At 44.5% G+C, this 23,846-nt stretch overlaps 1 protein-coding gene across 1 annotated transcript in view; it reads left to right on the plus strand.

The window, feature by feature from the left end:
* The window catches only part of ESPN (espin), a 283,637-nt gene that overhangs the window by 75,164 nt on the left and 184,627 nt on the right, over positions 1 to 23,846 (plus strand). The window contains exons 3-4 of the mRNA XM_077250372.1: positions 9,462 to 9,648; positions 21,937 to 22,119. Of these exons, the coding sequence (XP_077106487.1) occupies positions 9,462 to 9,648; positions 21,937 to 22,119 (370 nt within the window). The remainder of the gene's footprint in view (positions 1 to 9,461; positions 9,649 to 21,936; positions 22,120 to 23,846) is intronic.

Genomic DNA, 23,846 nt, shown 5'->3' on the forward strand with positions numbered 1-23,846 from the left:
TTTGATTGTTTTAATACTGATGATTTTGGCATACAACTCCTGATAACCCAAAAAACCTGTCTCAATAAATTAGCATATTTCACCCGGCCAATCAAATAAAAGTGTTTTTTAATAACAAACAAAAAAACCATCAAATAATAATGTTCAGTTATGCACTCAATACTTGGTCGGGAATCCTTTGGCAGAAATGACTGGTTCAATGCGGCGTGGCATGGAGGCAATCAGCCTGTGACACTGCTGAGATGTTATGGAGGCCCAGGATGCTTCAATAGCGGCCTTAAGCTCATCCAGAGTGTTGGGTCTTGCGTCTCTCAACTTTCTCTTCACAATATCCCACAGATTCTCTATGGGGTTCAGGTCAGGAGAGTTGGCAGGCCAATTGAGCACAGTAATACCATGGTCAGTAAACCATTTACCAGTGGTTTTGGCACTGTGAGCAGGTGCCAGGTCGTGCTGAAAAATGAAATCTTCATCTCCATAAAGCATTTCAGCCGATGGAAGCATGAAGTGCTCCAAAATCTCCTGATAGCTAGCTGCATTGACCCTGCCCTTGATGAAACACAGTGGACCAACACCAGCAGCTGACATGGCACCCCACACCATCACTGACTGTGGGTACTTGACACTGGACTTCAGGCATTTTGGCATTTCCTTCTCCCCAGTCTTCCTCCAGACTCTGGCACCTTGATTTCCGAATGACATGCAAAATTTGCTTTCATCAGAAAAAAGTACTTGGGACCACTTAGCAACAGTCCAGTGCTGCTTCTCTGTAGCCCAGGTCAGGCGCTTCTGCCGCTGTTTATGGTTCAAAAGTGGCTTTACCTGGGGAATGCGGCACCTGTAGCCCATTTCCTGCACACGCCTGTGCACGGTGGCTCTGGATGTTTCCACACCAGACTCAGTCCACTGCTTCCTCAGGTTCCCCAAGGTCTGGAATCGGTCCTTCTCCACAATCTTCCTCAGGGTCCGGTCACCTCTTCTCGTTGTACAGCGTTTTCTGCCACATTGTTTCCTTCCAACAGACTTACCATTGAGGTGCCTTGATACAGCACTCTGGGAACAGCCTATTTGTTGAGAAATTTCTTTCTGGGTCTTACCCTCTTGCTTGAGGGTGTCAATGATGGCCTTCTTGACATCTGTCAGGTCGCTAGTCTTACCCATGATGGGGGTTTTGAGTAATGAACCAGGCAGGGAGTTTTTAAAAGCCTCAGGTATCTTTTGCATGTGTTTAGAGTTAATTAGTTGATTCATAAGATTAGGGTAATAGGTCGTTTAGAGAACCTTTTCTTGATATGCTAATTTATTGAGACAGGTTTTTTGGGTTATCAGGAGTTGTATGCCAAAATCATCAGTATTAAAACAATCAAAGACCTGACAAATTTCAGTTGGTGGATAATGAATCTATAATATATGAAAGTTTAATTGTAATCATTACATTATGGTAAATAATGAAATTTAACACTATATGCTAATTTTTTGAGAAGGACCTGTATATACAAGGGAGATGACACACAGGTATACACTATATACAGGAGGAGATGACACACAGGTATATACTATATACAGGGGAGATGACACACAGGTATATATTATTTACAGGAGATGGTATACAGGTATATACTATATACAGGAGGAGATGACACACACATATACTATATACAGGGGAGATGACACACAGGTATATACTATATACAGGAGGAGATGACATACAGGTATATACTATATACAGGAGGAGATGACACACAGGTATATACTATATACAGGAGAGATGACACACAGGTATATACTATATACAGGAGATGACACACAGGTATATACTATATACAGGAGGAGATGACACACACATATATACTATATACAGGAGGAGATGACACACAGGTATATACTATATACAGGAGGAGATGACACACTGGTATATACTATATACAGGGGAGATGACACGCAGGTATATACTATATACAGGGGAGATGACACACAGTTATATACTATATACAGGGGAGATGACACACAGGTAAATACTATATACAGGGGACATGACACACAGGTATATGCTATATACAGGAGGAGATGACACACAGGTATATACTATATACAGGAGGAGATGACACACAGGTATATACTATATACAGGGGAGATGACACCCACGTATATACTATATACAGGGGAGATGACACACAGGTATATCCTATATACAGGGGAGATGACACACAAAGGTATATCCTATATACAGGGGAGATGACACACAGGTATATACTATATACAGAGGAGATGACACACAGGTATATACTATATACAGAGGAGATGACACACAGGTATATACTATATACAGAGGAGATGACACACAGGTATATATTATATACAGGAGATGACATGCAGGTATATACTATATATAGGAGGAGATGACATACAGGTATATAGTGTATACAGAAGAGATGACATACAGGTATATACTATATACAGGAGGAGATGACACATAGGTATATACAATATACAGGAGGAGATGACATACAGCAGGTATATACTATTTACAGGGGAGATGACATACAGGTATATACTATATACAGGAGATGACACAGGTGTATACTATATAAGGGAGATGACAAATATGTATATACTGAGGGGAAAATGAGAGGTGTGAGGTGAAAATGAGGGGTGTGAGGTGAAAATGAAAAGGTGTGAGTGCAAATTGAGAGGAGTGATCAGAAAATGACAGATGTGAGGTCAAAATGACAAGAGTTAGGGGGGAATGAGAGGAGTGAGGGGGAAAATAAGAGGCGTGATGGGGAAAATGAGAGGTGTAAGGGAGAAAATGAGAGATGTGAGGGGGAAAATGAGAGGCGTGATGGGAAAATAAGAGAAGTGAGGTGTTATAACTAACCACAGATATTTACTATGCCCAGGCAACGCTGGGCTCTTCAGGTAGTACAGTTATATAACGTTACGGCAATGTGACTGGACGGTATATAACTATTAAGTGGGATATAGATAAAGCCTAATTATTGTATAATAAAAAGTAATGCAACTTTCTAATGGACTTTACATTTCAATTTGATATTATTTTCAGAATCTCAGCTTGCGATGAGTGAAAGGAAACAATTGTAATTAAGATAAAAGCATCACTCCCAGCAAAGTTTTTATCCCCTTAAAGGGAACCTGTCACCCCTTTTTCCGTATGAGATAAAAATACCGTTAAATAGGGCCTGAGCTGTGCGTTACAATAGTGTATTTTGTGTACCCTGATTCCCCACCTATGCTGCCGAAATACGTTACTAAAGTCGCCGTTTTCGCCTGTCAATCAGGCTGGTCTGATCAAATGGGCATGGTGACATCGCTGTTTCTTCCCCCCAGATCTTGCTTATTTTTCCGTTGGTGGCGTAGTGGTATGCGCATGCCCAACTGCCAAATCCACTGCACAGGTGAGGAAAAAGAGCGTGATCTGCGCTATTCCCCTGGTGATCGGTGGGGGCGGCCATCTTCCTGAGGCCGCGCGTGCGCAGATGGAGCGCTCTGCTGCCCGGGGCTTCAGGAAAATGGCCGCGGGATGCCACGCATGTGGAGCACCCCCACACCGCCGCAGGGCCAAGGGGTACCCGGAGCCGGGCCTCTAGGTCTCAGTCCTGGGGTTGTCACGGTGGCTAGACCCGGTCCGTGGCCCTGTCTGTCAGTGGGGGACGTCCGGTGCAATAAGTCGTGTTGTAACGGTGCAGTTGTGGGGTGCAGGTCGCGGTAAATAACGAGGACACCAGGTTGCAGTCTCTTTACCTCTTTACTGGAGATCTCTGAGTCCTCAGTCCAGAATACGGTTCACCAGGCTGCGCAAGTCCGGCCGGTCCAATGGCACCTCCAGAGTTCACTTCACAGGTGGAAATCGGTGCCTTCCTTCTTAGCGCTATGTGTTGTAGTCCTTCCCTGCTGTGCTTACGGAAAGTACCCCACAACCGTTGTGTCTGTTTCTTAAGTTCCCTCACAACTCGATTAAATGATGTTCTTCTAATCTTCCGTCCCTTCCTGATGTTACAGTTGGAACGGCACCCGTTTGTCGGATAGGCCTGGAGTTCTTCCGGGACCCTAGAGACGCCCCTCTCCCGCAATTGCCTCCCAAGACTTCATAGGTGATATGTGTTAGACAGCCCGCCTTAAACTGACTGTCCTGCCGCTGTTTAGAGTATTGCTTGAAGCTGAATGTTATAATACTCCCTCGGCGTTCCGGCCACCGGTAATGCGCCTCAGTAGGGTGTTGCTCCGGTCTTACAGCACGACCCCTACTGGAATTCTCCTATTGCTTGATCTCGTTTCTCACTCAGCACAATCTATCTCGCTTCTAGTCCTTTCTTGGGTCCCGCCGCTTCCCGGAGCTGGCGCGGACCCGTTACGTTCTTTTCAATGCCAAGCCTCTGTCAGGATCCCACCCCTGACAGAGACCCTACTGTCTCTTCCTCCACAACACCCTCTGCCACTAGGTGTTGCTTCGTCCAATCCAGTCAGCTTTCTGATCTCACTTCCTGCCTGACCCCCAGTTTACCCACTATGGTGGGGAGTGGCCTAATGAATAGAACCCTTAGCTCCCCCCGGAGGCCCGGCTGTGAAATGTATTGGTGTCTGTGATACCTGATCAGATGAACTCCTTCAGTGCCATCGGACGCACCATGGCTCCCCATAGTGGCGGAGCCACGGTACTGCAACGACCAGGACTCTGGGGCGCTGCACATGCGCAGATGGAGATCGCGGCGGCCATTTTTCTGAAGCCGAGTTCGCATGAAAAGACACTGCGAAGAGTCCTACTTGGGGTACGTCCAGACGTGCAGGTACAACCGCCTGCCACTACTGCTTGATGAGGACTTGGCATGTGTGAAGGACACCAAGGATGGATATTTTCAGTGATATGGGATACATATGATTGCTTACAGCATTAGGGTTTCTATTTCTTGCCCTTTTTGCACTGTAGTTTGGGGCGCATTGGGCCATTTCAGGGATTGTCTTATTTAGTTCACCATGTGGGGACACCCACACTTGGTTCCATATTGCTGCTTGGTTTACTACTATTATTTTTGTGCTAGATATACACTCACCGGCCACTTTATTAGGTACACCATGCTAGTAACGGGTTGGACCCCTTTTGCCTTCAGAACTGCCTCAATTCTTCGTGGCATAGATTCAACAAGGTGCTGGAAGCATTCCTCAGAGATTTTGGTCCATATTGACATGATGGCATCACACAGTTGCCGCAGATTTGTCGGCTGCACATCCCAAAGATGCTCCATACAAGGCAGGATGGATCCATGCTTTCATGTTGTTTACGCCAAATTCTGACCCTACCATCCGAATGTCGCAGCAGAAATCGAGACTCATCAGACCAAGCAACGTTTTTCCAATCTTCTACTGTCCAATTTCGATGAGCTTGTACAAATTATAGCCTCAGTTTCCTGTTCTTAGCTGAAAGGAGTGGTACCCGGTGTGGTCTTCTGCTGCTGTAGCCCATCTGCCTCAAAGTTCGACGCACTGTGCGTTCAGAGATGCTCTTAGGCCTACCTTGGTTGTAACGGGTGGCGATTTGAGTCACTGTTGCCTTTCTATCAGCTCGAACCAGTCTGCCCATTCTCCTCTGACCTCTGGCATCAACAAGGCATTTCCGCCCACAGAACTGCCGCTCACTGGATTTTTTTTCTTTTTCGGACCATTCTCTGTAAACCCTAGAGATGGTTGTGCGTGAAAATCCCAGTAGATCAGCAGTTTCTGAAATACTCAGACCAGCCCTTCTGGCACCAACAACCATGCCACGTTCAAAGGCACTCAAATCACCTTTCTTCCCCATACTGATGCTCGGTTTGAACTGCAGGAGATTGTCTTGACCATGTCTACATGCCTAAATGCACTGAGTTGCCGCCATGTGATTGGCTGATTAGAAATTAAGTGTTAACAAGAAGTTGGACAGGTGTACCTAATAAAGTGGCCAGTGAGTGTATAAGTTCTTTGAGATATCATGCTTATGATTGACCACATTTTGTGCTTTTAATAGCCCTATTTGCTGTTTGTTGCACTATAGACAGTGCTCCTAGGTACCACGAATGATTGTCATAACATACTATGCATGCTGTGTATACAGTGGGTACGGAAAGTATTCAGACCCCTTTACATTTTTCACTCTTTGTTTCATTGCAGCCATTTGTTAAATTCAAAAAAGTTCATTTTCTCACATTAATGTACACTCTCCACCTCATCTTGACTGAAAAAAACAGAAATGTAGACATTTTTGCAAATTTAATAAATAAAAACTGAAATATCACATGCACATAAGTATTCAGACTCTTTGCTCAGACACTCATATTTAAGTCACATGCTGTCCATTGCCTTGTGATCCTCCCTGAGATGGTTCTACTCCTTCTTTGGAGTCCAGCTACGTTTAATTAAACTGATAGGACTTGATTTGGAAAGGCACACACCTGTCTATATAAGACCTCACAGCTCACAGTGCATGTCAGACCAAATGAGAATCATGAGGTCAAAGAAACTGGCCGAGGAGCTCAGAGACAGAATTGTGGCAAGGCACTCATCTGGCCAAGGTTACAACAGAATTTCTGCAGTATTCAAGGTTCCTAAGAGCACAGTGGCCTCCATAATCCTTAAATAGAAGAAGTTTGGGACCACCAGAAGTCTTCCTAGACCTGGCCGTTCAGCCAAACTGAGCAATCGTGTGAGAAGAGCCTTGGTGAGAGAGGTGAAGAAGAACACCAAGATCACTGTGGCTGAGCTCCAGAGATGCAGTAGGGAGATGGGAGAAAGTTCCACAAAGTCAACTATCACTGCAGCCTTCCACCAGTTGGGCCTTTATGGCAGAGTGTCGCGACGGAAGCCTCTCCTCAGTGCAAGACATATGAAAGCCCGCATAGAGTTTGCTAAAAAATACATAAAGGACTCCCAGACTATGAGAAATAAGATTCTCTGGTCTGATGAGATGAAGATAGACCTTTTTGGTGATAATTCTAAGCGGTATGTGTGGAGAAAACCAGGCACTGCTCATCACCTGCCCAATACAATCCCAACAGTGAAACATGGTGGTTGCAGCATCATGCTGTGGGGCTGTTTTTCAGCTGCAGGGACAGGACGACTGGTTGTGATTGAAGGAAACATGAATGTGGCCAAGTACAGAGATATCTTGGATGAAAACCTCTTCCAAAGTGCTCTGGACCTCAGACTGGGCCGAAGGTTCACCTTCCAACAACACAATGACCCTAAGCACACAGCTAAAATAACAAAGGAGTGGCTTCAGAACAACTCTGTGACCATTCTTGTCTAGCCCAGCCAGAGCCCTGACCTAAACCTAATTGAGCATCTCTGGAAAGACCTGAAAATGGCTGTCCACCAACATTCACCATCCAACATGACGGAACTGGAGAGGATCTGCAAGGAAGAATGGCAGAGGATCCTCAAATCCAGGTGTGAAAAACTTGTTGCATCATTCCCAAGAAGACTCATGGCTGTACTAGCTCAAAAGGTGCTGCTACTCAATACTGAGCAAAGGGTCTGAATACTTATGACCATGTGATATTTCTGTTTTTTTCAGTTAAGATGGGGTGCAGAGTGTACATTAATGACAAAAAAAAAGAATTTTTTTGAATTTACCAAATGGCTGCAATGAAGCAAAGTGTGAAAAATTTAAAGGGGTCTGAATACTTTCCGTACCCACTGTACGTATAGGCCTTGCTATACAGCCTTAATGGATGCAGGGGTGTTACCACATGATTTTTAGATGTTTTTAAATAGTTTTTGTGCTTTGGTGTTAATAAAATTGTATTTCATATCTTTATACCCAGGTGTGCGCGTTCTATATGCATTGATCTTTCCTCTTCCCCCTATTGTTATTTGTCATTTCACACATTATGCATCACCCTCATGGTCCTACTTGTATATTTATATAGTGGTGCACCCTACCTCCAATTGATTTAGCAGAGGTGTATTAACCCCTTAGTGACCAAGCCAGTTTTGACCTTAATGACTGGGCCAATTTTTACAGTTCTGACCACTGTCCCTTTATGAGGATATAGCTCTGGAACGCTTCAACGGATCCCACTGATTCTGACATTGTTTTTTTGTATACTTATTTCTCAGCTCCCTTAAAAAGCGGTGCTGAGGAATAAAGCCGTAACTGCCTCTGTTAAAGGGTGCATCCGCGGTTGCTAAGTGGTTATACATACTTGTAACATTTGGACATTGTAAGTAATTATTAATACAAAGTTTAAAGTTTATGAGAAATTAGAAGCTTTCATAATATGATTGAACTATATGGCTACGTTCCCACAACAAGTTTTTGGTGAGTTTTTGCACCATTTCAGCACTTCTTTTTTAAATTGGGTTGCTTGCAGTTTTTCATCGCATATTTGTCTTTGCTTTTTTATATACGTTTTTATCACATTTTTTATTTTTTTTGCTATGCCATGTTTTAAACTAAGCATCTTTCCTTGTATTTGGCTTTAACTGTATCCATAAAGTTTTGTCAGTGTTGGACTGGGCAGCCAAGGGCCTACCAGTAATTAACTCCAGTCCCCCACTTTTCAGCTAATAGTGTGATATTATCCTCAGTCCCAAATGTATATAATAATGAACCGGGTAGATGGGTAAATGAATAAGATGCCGCCTCTGTCTGTACATAGTGATTCAAGTATATTGTGGACTGCTCATAGTGGTGGGATGCTCTTGCAGAGGGGCCCACCGGAGGATTCTCCTGTTCCTGTTCTAAAAACAACTGCAATACACTGTACGTATTGTGCCTAGAATGAGTTTTGAAATAATAAAAAATTAATGTGATATGGTTTATTTGTCCAGGGTTACCGGTTCACCTGCCAACCTTGACCTGTATGTTTTTATACGGTGCATCCTTCATCCAACACTAGTCTTGTAATTCCCCCAGTACAGGGTATCTGACCGGCTAATCTGATAAAATATGCGTATAATTGGTTTAGTGCACTGACAGTGCAGGGTAAGACAGCACCATCTAGTGGAAAGTCCTCTAACTGCAAAATAAAGCAAACATTATCCTGATCATCTTCCTAGGATTTATGATTTTTCAATCATTTTTAAAGGACTTATTTTTTAAATGTTTGTAGATAATTTAATTACTGAACAATTTGTGCTTTATGTAATCCAGTCTTTTTTTTTTTTTTTTTGCTAAATAAATTGGTAATTGTGGAGGGCTCAGTATATCTCTCATTGAATTGAATGGGCACCAAGTAGTAACACATTTCCCCAGCAGCCATACTTTCTTAGATCTTCACCTGGTGGGAACAGATGATCCCAGCAATCTCTCAGAATTCAACCAGACTTCCCAAAATGTAAATCCCCATTTTAAAGGACATTTTTAATCCATCCAGGAAAGCTCAAAAAAATTATTTTGATCCAAAGTTAATGCTTTTATATGTTTATAAATTGTATTTATATTTATTGAAACTATTATTATTTTTTTTTAGTGCTATAAATTCTCAGACAAGGAATGGTGCCACTCCCCTCTATTTGGCCTGTCAAGAAGGACATTTGGAGGTCATTCAGTATTTGGTGAAAGACTGTGGGGCCGATCCTCATACGAGAGCCTCAGATGGAATGACCCCATTACATGCAGCCGCACAGATGGGTCACAGTACCGTTATTGTTTGGTTGGTAAGTGTGGCACATATAATGCATTAGTATTGTTTTGAGGTTCTAGGTTCTGTACGGGACAGTCGCGTTGTCTTAGTTCAAAACAAAATCTTCTTAATAATTTTTTACCTTCTTATCTGTCTCAATTAAAGGGGTCATCCAGCTTTTTAGTTTTTTTAACAGCTGCAAAAAGAATACAATAAAAAGAAATAAAGATTGCCCACCTCCTCTTTCCTCCAGCGATCCTGATGAAGTTCCAAAGTTTCCTTTAGTTTTCAGTTGGTCAGTATGAGACTGCTGGCACTAATGAGTTGCTGTACTACTTGCTCCCATCCCTAGGTGGTGCCGCCTGCAGTATAGCAGAAGATCACTGCAGCCAATGATTGGCAGCAGCGGTCACATACTTACTTTTTGTAAACAAAGACTTGGGGACTATTGGAGTATCAACTCTGGAACGCAGAGGGGTGACTATAATTTATTTACTTTGTCTCCTCATAGTGTGAACGTGTTGGATTATACAACAGCTGCAAACTGATGGCAGAGGGACTATCCTGAGTGGACAGCAGTTGATATGTATAGTAGTTCTTCTAAACTGTATTGTATGACCTTTCATGTGTCAGTCGCTTCTGTAATCAGAGGCGTAACTGCAGCGCCCCAGAGTCCTGGTCGTTGCAGTACTGTGGCTCCGCCACTAAAGGGGAGCTATGGTACATCTGATGGCACTGAAGGAGTTCATCTGATCAGGTATCACAGACACCAATACATTTCACAGTCGGGCCTCCGGGGGGAGCTAAGGGTTCTATTCATTAGGCCACTCCCCACCATAGTGGGTAAACTGGGGGTCAGTGTTATGACCCCAATGGCAGAGGGTCTCAAAAGTACATACCAAGTCTGCAAACACAAAAAACCAGCTCATAGGGCAGTGGTAACTGGGCTGACCGTATATCTAATCCTAGCACCACAAATAGCAGCAGCCGGGGAACGTGCCTACGTTGGTTCTAGACGTCTCGCGCCAGCCGGAGAACTAACTAACCCTAGAAGGGAAAAGATAGACCTTTCTTGCCTCCAGAGAAAAGACCCCAAAAGTTGGATACAAGCCCCCAACAAATAATAACGGTGAGGTACGGAGAAAAAACAAACGTAAGAATGAACTAGATATTTAGCAAAGAGAGGCCCACTGACTAATAGCAGAATATAGTAAGATGACTTGTATGGTCAGCAAAAACCCTATCAAAATTTCCACGCTGGATATTCAAGAACCCCCGAACCGTCTAACGGCCCGGGGGGAGAACACCAGCCCCCTAGAGCTTCCAGCAAAATCAGGAATCACATTTAGTACAAGCTGGACAAAAAATAAGAGCAAAGCAAATAACCAAAAAACAAGGAAGCAGGACTTAGCTTAATTTTGCAAGATCCAAGACCAGCAGACAGGAGCAAACAGGAAGGAACTGATTACAACGATGACAGGCACAGGACTGAGAAACCAGGAAGTTTATATAGCAACACCCCTGGACTAATGACCCAGGTGGGTGCCAAACTGAGGAAAGACAATCCCAGAGTCATATCACTAGTGACCACAAGAGGGAGCCAAAAAAGTCTAATTCACAACAGTACCCCCCCTTTAAGGAGGGGTCACCGAACCCTCACCAAGACCACCAGGACGATCAGGATGAGCAGCGTGAAAGGCACGAACTAAATCGGCCGCATGCACATCAGAGGCAACCACCCAGGAATTATCCTCCTGACCATAGCCCTTCCACTTGACCAGATACTGAAGCCTCCGCCTGGAGAGACGAGAATCCAAGATCTTCTCCACCACGTACTCCAACTCGCCCTCAACCAACACCGGAGCAGGAGGCTCAACAGAAGGAACCACAGGTACAACGTACCGCCGCAACAAAGACCTATGGAACACGTTGTGAATGGCAAACGACACCGGAAGATCCAAGCGAAAGGACACAGGATTAAGGATTTCCAATATCTTGTAAGGACCGATGAAGCGAGGCTTAAATTTAGGAGAGGAGACCTTCATAGGAACAAATCGAGAAGACAGCCATACCAAATCCCCAACACGAAGTCGGGGACCCACACCGCGGCGGCGGTTGGCAAAACGCTGAGCCTTCTCCTGTGACAACTTCAAGTTGTCCACCACATGATTCCAGATCCGCTGCAACCTATCCACCACGGAATCTACCCCAGGACAGTCAGAAGGCTCCACATGTCCCGAGGAAAAACGAGGATGGAAACCAGAGTTGCAAAAAAATGGCGAAACCAAAGTAGCGGAACTAGCCCGATTATTAAGGGCAAACTCAGCCAACGGCAAGAAGGTCACCCAATCATCCTGATCTGCAGAAACAAAACACCTCAAGAGTCTGATTAGTTCGCTCCGTTTGTCCATTAGTCTGAGGATGAAAGGCAGACGAAAACGACAAATCAATGCCCATCTTAGCACAAAAGGATCGCCAGAACCTGGAAACAAACTGGGATCCTCTGTCAGACACAATATTCTCAGGAATGCCGTGTAAACGAACCACATTCTGAAAGAACAAAGGAACCAGATCGGAAGAGGAAGGCAGCTTAGGCAAAGATACCAAATGGACCATCTTGGAAAAGCGATCACATACCACCCAGATGACAGACATGCCCTGAGACACCGGAAGATCTGAAATGAAATCCATGGAAATGTGTGTCCAAGGCCTCTTCGGGACAGGCAAGGGCAAGAGCAACCCGCTGGCACGAGAACAGCAAGGCTTAGCTCGAGCACAAGTCCCACAGGACTGCACAAATGACCGCACATCCCGTGACAAGGAAGGCCACCAAAAGGACCTAGCCACCAGATCTCTGGTGCCAAAAATTCCCGGATGCCCTGCCAACACTGAGGAATGAACCTCGGAAATGACTCTGCTGGTCCACTTATCAGGAACAAACAGTCTGTCAGGTGGACAAGAGTCAGGTCTACCAGCCTGAAATCTCTGCAACACACGTCGCAAATCCGGAGAAATGGCTGACAGGATAACTCCCTCTTTGAGAATACCAACTGGTTCTGCGACTCCAGGAGAGTCAGGCACAAAGCTCCTTGAAAGAGCATCAGCCTTCACATTCTTTGAACCTGGTAAATACGAGACCACAAAGTCAAAACGGGAGAAAAACAATGACCAGCGGGCCTGTCTAGGATTCAGGCGTTTAGCAGACTCGAGATACATCAGATTTTTGTGATCAGTCAAGACCACCACACGATGCTTAGCACCCTCGAGCCAATGACGCCACTCCTCAAATGCCCATTTCATGGCCAGCAACTCCCGATTGCCAACATCATAATTCCGCTCAGCAGGCGAAAACTTCCTAGAGAAAAAAGCACATGGTCTCATTACAGAGCAACCAGGGCCTCTCTGCGACAAAACGGCCCCTGCCCCAATCTCAGAAGCATCCACTTCAACCTGAAAGGGAAGTGAGACATCAGGCTGGCACAAAACAGGCGCCGAAGTAAACCGGCGCTTCAACTCTTGAAAGGCTTCCACGGCTGCAGGAGCCCAGTTAGCAACATCAGAACCTTTCTTGGTCATATCCGTCAAAGGTTTAACAACGCTAGAAAAATTAGCGATAAAACAACGGTAGAAGTTAGCAAAACCCAAGAACTTCTGAAGACTCTTAACTGACGTGGGTTGAGTCCAATCATGAATAGCTCGGACCTTGACTGGGTCCATCTCCACCGCAGAAGGGGAAAAAATAAAACCCAAAAAGGGAACCTTCTGTACTCCAAAGAGACACTTTGAGCCCTTAACAAACAAAGCATTCTCACGCAAAACCTGAAACACCATCCTGACCTGCTCTACATGCGAGTCCCAATCATCAGAAAAAAACAGAATATCATCCAGATAAACAATCATAAATTTATCCAGATACTTCCGGAAAATATCATGCATAAAGGACTGAAACACTGAAGGAGGATTAGAGAGCCCGAAAGGCATCACCAAGTACTCAAAATGACCTTCGGGCGTATTAAATGCAGTTTTCCATTCATCTCCTTGCTTAATGCGCACAAGGTTGTACGCACCACGAAGATCTATCTTGGTGAACCACTTGGCACCTTTAATCCGGGCAAACAAGTCCGACAACAGAGGCAAAGGATACTGAAATTTAACAGTGATTTTATTCAGAAGCCGATAGTCAATACAAGGTCTCAAAGATCCGTCCTTCTTGGCCACAAAAAAGAATCCCGCACCAAGAGGGGAAGAGGATGGACGGATATGCCCCTTCTCCAGAGATTCCTTGATATACGAACGCATTGCGGTATGCTCAGGTACAGACAGATTAAATAATCTTCCCTTAGGAAATTTACTACCTGGAATCAAATCTATAGCGCAGTCACAGTCCCTATGAGGAGGAAGAGCACTGGACCTGGACTCGCTGAATACATCCTGGTAATCAGACAAATACTCAGGAACTTCTGAAGGAGTAGAGGAAGCAATAGACACCGGCGGGGAATCACCATGAATTCCCTGACAGCCCCAACTTGACACAGACATTGCCTTCCAATCCAAGACTGGATTATGGGTCTGTAACCATGGCAGACCCAAAACGACCAAATCATGCATTTTATGCAGAACAAGAAAACGAATCACCTCCCGATGTTCAGGAGTCATGCACATGGTTACCTGTGTCCAAAACTGCGGTTTATTTTCCGCCAATGGCGTAGCATCAATACCTCTAAGAGGGATAGGATTTACCAACGGCTCAAGAACAAAACCACAGCGCTTGGCAAACGACAGATCCATAAGACTCAGGGCAGCACCTGAATCCACAAACGCCATAACAGGGTAGGAGGACAATGAGCAAATTAAAGTCACAGACAAAATAAACTTAGGTTGCAAATTACCAATGGCGACAGGACTAACAACCCTAGTTAGGCGTTTAGAGCATGCTGATATAACATGTGTAGAATCACCACAGTAAAAACACAACCCATTCTGACGTCTATGATTTTTCCGTTCATTTCTTGTCTGAATTCTACCACATTGCATTAAATCAGGTGTTTGTTCAGACAACACCACCAGAGGATTCGCGGCTTTGCGCTCCCGCAAACGCCGGTCAATTTGAATAGCCAGCGCCATGGAATCATTCAGACCTGTAGGAATGGAGAAACCCACCATCACATTCTTAATGGCTTCAGAAAGGCCATTTCTGAAATTTGCGGCCAGAGCACACTCATTCCACTGAGTAAGCACGGACCATTTCCGAAATTTTTGGCAATACACTTCAGCTTCATCCTGACCCTGAGAAATAGCCAGCAAGGCTTTTTCTGCCTGAATTTCAAGATTGGGTTCCTCGTAAAGCAATCCGAGCGCCAGAAAAAACGCATCAATATTTGCCAATGCCGGATCTCCTGGCGCTAGCGAGAAGGCCCAATCCTGAGGGTCGCCCCGTAAGAAAGAGATAACAATTTTTACTTGCTGAGCTGAGTCTCCAGATGAACGGGGTCTCAGAGATAGAAACAATTTACAATTATTCCTGAAATTCCTAAACTTAAATCGGTCTCCAGAGAACAGTTCAGGAATAGGTATTTTAGGTTCAGACATTGGACTACTGGTAACAAAATCTTGTATGCCCTGCACACGAGCAGCAAGCTGATCCACACTTGTAATCAAAGTCTGGACATTCATGTCTGCAGCAAGCACAAGCCACTCAGAGGTAAAGGGGAGGAAAAAAGAGAGGAAAGAAAAAAAAAAAAAAACTCAGACTTTCCTTTCTTGTAATCCCACTTCTGCAATGCATTAAACATTCAACCTGGGCCTGGCATACTGTTATGACCCCAATGGCAGAGGGTCTCAAAAGTACATACCAAGTCTGCAAACACAAAAAACCAGCTCATAGGGCAGTGGTAACTGGGCTGACCATATATCTAATCCTAGCACCACAAATAGCAGCAGCCGGGGAACGTGCCTACGTTGATTCTAGACGTCTCGCGCCAGCCGGAGAACTAACTAACCCTAGAAGGGAAAAGATAGACCTTTCTTGCCTCCAGAGAAAAGACCCCAAAAGTTGGATACAAGCCCCCAACAAATAATAACGGTGAGGTAAGGAGAAAAAACAAACGTAAGAATGAACTAGATATTTAGCAAAGAGAGGCCCACTGACTAATAGCAGAATATAGTAAGATGACTTATATGGTCAGCAAAAACCCTATCAAAATTTCCACGCTGGATATTCAAGAACCCCCGAACCGTCTAACGGCCCGGGGGGAGAACACCAGCCCCCTAGAGCTTCCAGCAAAATCAGGAATCACATTTAGTACAAGCTGGACAAAAAATAAGAGCAAAGCAAATAACCAAAAAACAAGGAAGCAGGACTTAGCTTAATTTTGCAAGATCCAAGACCAGCAGACAGGAGCAAACAGGAAGGAACTGATTACAACGATGCCAGGCACAGGACTGAGAAACAAGGAAGTTTATATAGCAACACCCCTGGACTAACGACCCAGGTGGGTGCCAAACTGAGGAAAGACAATCCCAGAGTCATATCACTAGTGACCACAAGAGGGAGCCAAAAAAGTCTAATTCACAACAGGTCAGGCAGGAAGTTAGATCAGAAAGCTGAGTGGGTTGGAACCAGGCAACACATTGTGGCAGAGGGTGTTGTGGGGGAAGATACAGTAGGGTCTCTGTCAGGGGTGGGATCCTGACAGAGGCTTGGCAACTTGAACGAACGTAACGGGACCGTGCCTGCTCAGTATAGCGGCGGTGCCCAAGGAAGGACTAGAAGAGAGATAGATTGTGCTGAGTGAGAAACGAGATCACGCAAAAGGAGAAATACCAGTAGGGGTCGTGCTGTAAGACCGAGGCAACATCCTACTGAGGCGCACTACCGGTGGCCGGAACGCCGAGGGAGTATAATAACATTCAGCTTCAAGCAATACTCCAAACAGCGGCAGGACAGTCAGTCTGAGGCGGGCTGTCTAACCTAAATCACCTATGCAGTCTTGGGGGGCAACTTGTGGAGAGGGGCGACTCTAGGGTCCCGGAAGAGCTCCAAGCCTACCCGTCAAACGGGTGCCGTCCCAACCAGAACACCAGGGAGGGACGGAGAATTAGCAGAACATCATCTAATTGAGTTGTGAGGGAACTTAAGAAACAGACACAACAGTTGTGGGGACTTTCCGTAAGCACAGCAGGGAAGGACCGCAACACATAGCGCTAGAAGGAAGGCACCGATTTCCACCTGTGAAGGGAACTCTGGAGGTGCCATTGGACCGGCCGGACTTGCGCAGTCTGGTGAACAATATTCTGGACTGAGGACCCAGAGATCTTCAGTAAAGAGGTAAAGAGACTGCAACCTGGTGTCCTCGTTATTTACTGCACTGCACCGCTACAGCCTCACCACCATCATCCGTCATACCTATTACACTGTGCGCCCCACGGCAGGGTCACGGACCGGGCCTAGCCACCGTGACAACCCCAGAGCAGAGACTCAGAGGTCCGGCACCGGGTACCCCTCGGCCCTGCGGCAGTGGGGGCGCTACATAACGATCCTGGTTGCAGAGAGTGTGACTGGGTTGGTGCAGGAGGAATACCCGCCGGCATCAGCAGCAATGTCAGCTTTATGTCAGGATGCACATTCAGCTGAAAAGTATTGTGGTGCAGAGACCCGCTGGGTCCCTGCACTGCAGTATATGCTGCCGACCAATCAGAGTCCGGCAGCTGACATTGGCATGCAAGTCATTGTCACACATGCTCTGCCCGTCGCTTGCACACTGAAGTCAGCAGCCGGCTCCTGCGCTATAGTAGTGGATGCCCCGCAGCGTGTGAGTGGAAGAAGGTGAGAAGAATCATTGATTTTTTTTTTGTTTGTTTCCTATTTGTTGGAGAAGAGCCGCAGAACAGGGACATTATTACTGGAAGAAGCCCAGGATGGAGGCCAGTATACCAGGATGGGGGACATATATTACTGGAAGGGGCCCAGGATGGAGGACATTTTACCAGAAAAGGGAGACAGCATACCAGAAAGGGGCCCAGGATGTAGGACATTATACCAGGAAAGGGAGACATTATACCAGAAAGGGGCCTAGGATGTAGGACATTATACCAGGAAAGGGAGACATCATACCAGATAGGGGCCCAGGATGGAGGATATTAAACCAGGAAAGGGAGACATCATACCAGAAAGGGGCCCAGGATGGAGGACATTATACCAGGAAAGGGAAACATTATACCAGAAAGGGGACTAGGATGTAGAACATTATACCAGGAAAGGGAGACATTATACCAGAAAGGGGCCCAGGATGGAGGATATTATACCAGGAAAGGGAGACATTATACCAGAAAGGGGACCAGGATGAGAACATTATACCAGGAAAGGGAGACATCATACCAGAAAGGGGACCAGGATGGAGGACATTATACCAGGAAATGGAGACATTATACCAGAAAGGAAATTTCAAAAAACTGACCGTCACATCCAAACATAGATCAAGTGTGAACAGGTGCTGAACCTAGAGTCACCAACTTGTACACAGTCAAACAAACAAGGCAGCACACTGTAGCGCCAAAACATGCAAACATGAAACATGAAAGTTAGACTGCATTACTGCACTAGAAACACGAAAAAACGAGAGCATCTAGCGCATAAATTGGCCAATTTATGTGTACCTGGCAGCCACTTTACGGCATCTCTCGTATACCAGGTCCTACGCTTTCCCTGGTGAGAACAAACGTCTTCATCTGAATGGGTACCTGTGAAACCTCTTCTTAGACTAAATTTCTCTCTCTCTGTGGAGGGGTAATGGACCTGCTGCGATTAAAACACCTGTGGCTAAGAGGCGGAGTGCCGGGTCAGAAGGCTAGTAAATACAAATTTCAAAATACAGTGTGCTGCCTTGTTTGTTTGACTGTGTACGAGTTGGTGACTCTAGGTTCAGCACCTGTTCACACTTAGTCTATGTTTGGATGTGACGGTCAGTTTTTTAAAATTTGTATTCACTAGCCTTCTGACCGAGCACTCCGCCTCTTAGCCACAGGTGTTTTAATCGCAGCAGGTCCATTACCCCTCCACAGAGAGAGAGAATGTTAGTCTAAGAAGAGGTTTCACAGGTACCCATTCAGATGAAGACGTTTGTTCTCAGCAGGGAAAGCGTAGGATCTGATATGCGAGAGATGCCGTAAAGTGGCCACCAGGTACACGTAAACTGGCCAATTTATGCACTAGACACTCTCGTTTTTTCGTGTTTCTAGTGCAGTAATGCAGTCTAACTTTCATGTTTCATGTTTGCATGTTTTGGCGCTACAGTGTGCTGCCTTGTTTGTTTGACATTATACCAGAAAGGGACCCAACATGGAGGACATGAAGAAGAAGGTGAGTAGAATCATTGATTTTTTTTTTGTTTCCTATTTGTTGAAGAGCCGCATAACAGGGACATTATTACTGGAAGAAGCCCAGGATGGAGGGCAGTATACCAGGATGGGGGACATATATTACTGGAAGGGGCCCAGGATGGAGGACATTTTACCAGAAAAGGGAGACATCATACCAGAAAGGGGCCCAGGATGGAGGACATTATACCAGGATAGGGAGACATTATTCCAGAAAGGGGCCCAAGATGGAGGACATTATACCAGGAAAGGGAGACATTATACCAGAAAGGGGCCCAGGATGGAGGACATTATACCAGGGAAGGGAGACATTATACCAGAAAGGGACCCAGGATGGAGGACATTATACCATGATAGGAGAGACATTATTCCAGAAAGCTGCACAGGATGGAGGACATTATACCAGTGAAGGGAGACATTATACCAGAAAGGGGCCCAGGATGGAGGACATTATACCAGGAAAGGGAGACATCATACCAGAAAGGGGCCCAGGATGGAGGACATTATACCAGGAAAGGGAGACATCATACCAGAAAGGGGCCCAGGATGGAGGATATTATACCAGGAAACGGAGACATTATACCAGAAAGGCGCCCAGGATGGAGGACATTATACCAGGAAAGGGAGATATTATACCAGAAAGGGGACCAGGAGGAAGGACATTATACCTGGAAAGGGAGACATTATACCAGAAAGGGGCCCAGGATGGAGGATAGTATACCAGGATAGGGAGACATTATTCCAGAAAGCGGCCCAGGATGGGGGACATCATACAAGGAAACAGAGACATATCAAAGAAGGAAAGTTATCCAGCAGCAGATCCATTGGTGAAAAATTATTTAAAAGCAAAAAATCATAGTGAACTATAATTAAGAACCTGTCTGTTTGAAATGCGTAAGGTGATGAGTTTCCCGGGTTACTTGCCTTTTTTTATGCCATCATTTTAACCATGTTATACATTAAAGATTTTTGTCTTTAAATAATTTTTCACCCATGGATCTGCTGCTGGATACCTTTCCTTCTTTGATATTGCTCGTTTGCTGCTAACACGAACTTCTTTCCGTGCACGGCCATTGGATTCTACTGCGTTGAGCTGGATTTTTTTTTCCACTAAGTTTCTAAGTTTTTTGTTTTTCCATTGTTGTAGGAAATAGAGACAGTATACCTGGAAATGGCCCAAGATGGTGGCCATTATACCAGGAAATGGAGGCTTTATACCAGAGAGGTTCCCACAATGAAGACATTATGTCAATGGGGAGGGGGGGGGGGCCATTATTACTGGAAGGTGCCCAGGATGGGGACATTATTACATTGGGTGGCGAACATGAATATTTTCACAGGATCTGGAACACTTCAAGGGTCCATGCATCTGACGAATATGCCTTGGGGCGCCCAGGTCCAGATTTTGCATCGGGGCCCTTCAGACTCTCGTTACGCTACTGTTTGTAATCCTCCATGTTATGATGATGCAGATAATGGTTGCTGTATGTGCCAAGTTCATCCTCCCACAATGTATGAGTGGTGTACGATTCTGCTGAAAGATGAAATCTTCAACAGCTTGTAGATACAGCACAGTACAGCTTGGTGAATGGACTGAAGGAATCTTCCACAGATTCTCATCTCCTGTATACAAATAAAAATCGAAGTATATACTAGACTTGAGCCAATAAGTTCATTGGACCCCAGTACAGTGGTCACGTTGGATGTCCATGGCCTTTTCCTTGCAAAATTCCTCCTACCAGCTGGTATTCCTGATGCATCTTCTGATCAATAGAAAAAATACAGAAATTTTTGCTTAATTCTAGTAAAAAATTAATATATAGAAGAGAAGGAATATAGCCAGCAGGGCAGATCTTAACCTTACAATGGTCAACCTGATCACTGACAATTACAAGATACAGCATGGAAGTTTAAAGGGGTTGTCCACTACTCAGACAACCTCTTCTGAATCACCATCTTTTTTCCCCCTGCCATTAAAATAATAACACTTTGGTGCCAGAGCTGTTCCAGCGGTGTTGGCACTGGCTCTCCCAGGGCTCGTGTAACATTGTTATGTCATGCGATCCCTGCACTGAATCAGCGCTGGCTTCACTCTCCTCTCCAATGAACGTAATTGACATCCAGAAGGAGTGAGAGAGCAGACGTAGCTCTCTTTTCCTTTGGATGTCTGATTCGGCCAACGGAGAGGTGAGTGAAGCCAATGCTGATTGGCTGCAGGGATTGTATGACATAACAATGTTACGCGAGCCCCGGGAGAGCCAGTGCAGACACCGCTGGAACAGCTCTGGCTCCGCAGGGGAGTATAAGTGTTACTATTTTACAGGGGGATAGGGATTCCGCGCAAAGGGCAGGATAAATGTGCGGTTAGCCTCTTTGTGAGTCAGAATGAACAAATCAACGGCAGGTGAAGAATTCGTTTTATTTATTTTTTACGCCGTTCATCGTGCGGTATAAGTGATTAGGTGACTTTATTCTTCGGGTCGGTGTAGTTACAGCGATACCAGATTTATATCGTTTTTTATGTTTGCCTGTTGTCGCACACTAAAAGACGCTTTTTATTGCAAAACCGCATCGCCACATTTTGAGAGCTATAATTTTTCCATATTTTGGCCAACATAGTCATGTGAGGGATTTTTTTTGTGGGACAAGTTGACGTTTTTATTGGTGGTGAGATCTGTAGGTGATATGCCCTATGTGACGCCATGGTGGGCTCTAACAAGAAGATGCCTCATGCATTAAACCTTGAATATGTTAGTACTGATACGGAGGGGATAGTTATGTATATATGCCATTGGTAGTTGGCAGCCATGAGGGGTGTGCCATAATTTATTTGACTTGTTTGTGTCTATTTGGTAATGATCCACCTCTAGGAGCTGTTATGTGAACATTAAAGGTTTGTCTCAGTTCTCAAGATGTTGATTATCTTTTTTTCTTTTCCAATTTACAGATGAGTTTTACAGATATAAGTCTATCTGAGCGAGATGCAGATGGAGCGACTGCCATGCACTTTGCTGCCAGTAGAGGTCATGCCAAGGTCCTAAGCTGGCTTCTTCTCCATGGAGGAGACATGAGCACTGATAACTTTGGAGGTTCCCCTCTACACGATGCTGCAGAGAATGGGGAACTTGAGGTTTATCTTTTTTTTTTCATTTACCTAATATGTACAAGAATATAAATTCATAATATAGTATACAGTATATAACATAAACCTGCACCATGCTGAGAAGAATAAACTTGCCTTAATACTGCCTCCCTTGGTCAATATTATAACCACTATAAATCGGCCCCCTATGTACAAAATTATAACTTCTATAATACTGCTCCTATATACAAGAATATAACTACTATAATACTGCCTCCTATGTACAAGAATATAACTACTATAATACTGCTCCTATATACAAGAATATAACTACTATAATACTGCCCCTATGTACAAGAATATAACTACTATAACACTGATCTCTATGTACAAGAATATAAGTACTATAATACTGCCCCCTATATACAAGAATACAACTACTATAATACTGCCCCCTATATACAAGAATATAACTACTATAATACTGCCCCTATATACAAAAATTCAACTATAATACTGCGCCTATGTACAAGAATATAACTACTATAATACTGCCCCTATGTACAAGAATATAACAACTATAATACTGCCCCTATGTACAAGAATATAACTACTGTAATACTGCCCCTATGTACAAGAATATAACTACTGTAATACTGCCCCTACGTACAAGAATACAACTACTATAATACTGCCCCTATATACAAGAATATAACTACTATAATACTGCTCCTATGTATAAGAATATAACTACTATAATACTGCTCCTATGTACAAGAATATAACTACTATAATACTGCCCCTATGTACAAGAATATAACTACTATAATACTGCCCCTATATACAAGAATATAACTGTTGTGAATTCCGTTCTGGAGCTCCCTCCTGTGGTTGCTAATGGTATTTTTGTGAGTTCTGCCCTTGGGCTCCCTCTGGTGGTTTTGAGTGGAACTGCTGCTTCTTTGGGTAGCTGTGGCAGCTGCCTTCACTAATCGCCTTGCCTGGGTTTGTTATTTAAACCTGCTCTGGGCTTTAGTTCATGCCAGCTGTCAATGTCCTTGGCTTGGATTTGGTTCTCTCCTTGGATTTCTCATATGGCCTGTCCTTGTCAGCAAAAGATAAGTTTTTGCTAGTCCTTTTGTCCATTTGCTTGGACACTATTGTTTTGCAAATATGTCTCTTTTTGTCCAGCTTGTCACTATGTCATATTCAGGCTAGCTGGAAGCTCTGGGAAAGCAGATTTGCCCCTCCACACCGTGAGTCGGTGTGGAGTTCATTTTTGTAAACTCTGCGTGGATTTTGTAGTTTTTAATACTAACCGCACAGTATCCTTTTCTCTCTGTCTATCAAGTTTAGTATTGGCCTCCTTTGCTGACATCTGATTTCATTTCTGTGTACGTCATTTCCCTCTTCACTCACAGCCAATATTTGTGGGGGGCTATCTTTCCTTTTGGGGTTTTCTCTGAGGCAAGATAGCTTTCTATTTCCTTCTTTAGGGGTAGTTAGTTCTTAGGCTGTGAAGAGGTGTCTAGGGAGAGTTAGGAACATCCCACGGCTATTACTAGTGTTGTTGTTAGGATTAGGGACTGCGGTCAGTAGAGATATCACCTTCTCAGAGCTCGTCCCATGTTGCGTTTTAGCCACCAGGTCATACCAGTGTGGCCTCTTAACCACCAGGTCATAACAGTACAGCTGGCCCACAATGTGTTAAATGCATCTCAAAAGAGGGAAAAGAAAGTTCTGAGCCATTTTTTTTCCTTTGCAGCTTGTTTTGT

This window comes from Ranitomeya variabilis, chromosome 4, assembly GCF_051348905.1.
Source record: "Ranitomeya variabilis isolate aRanVar5 chromosome 4, aRanVar5.hap1, whole genome shotgun sequence".
Taxonomy (NCBI): Eukaryota; Metazoa; Chordata; class Amphibia; order Anura; family Dendrobatidae; genus Ranitomeya; species Ranitomeya variabilis.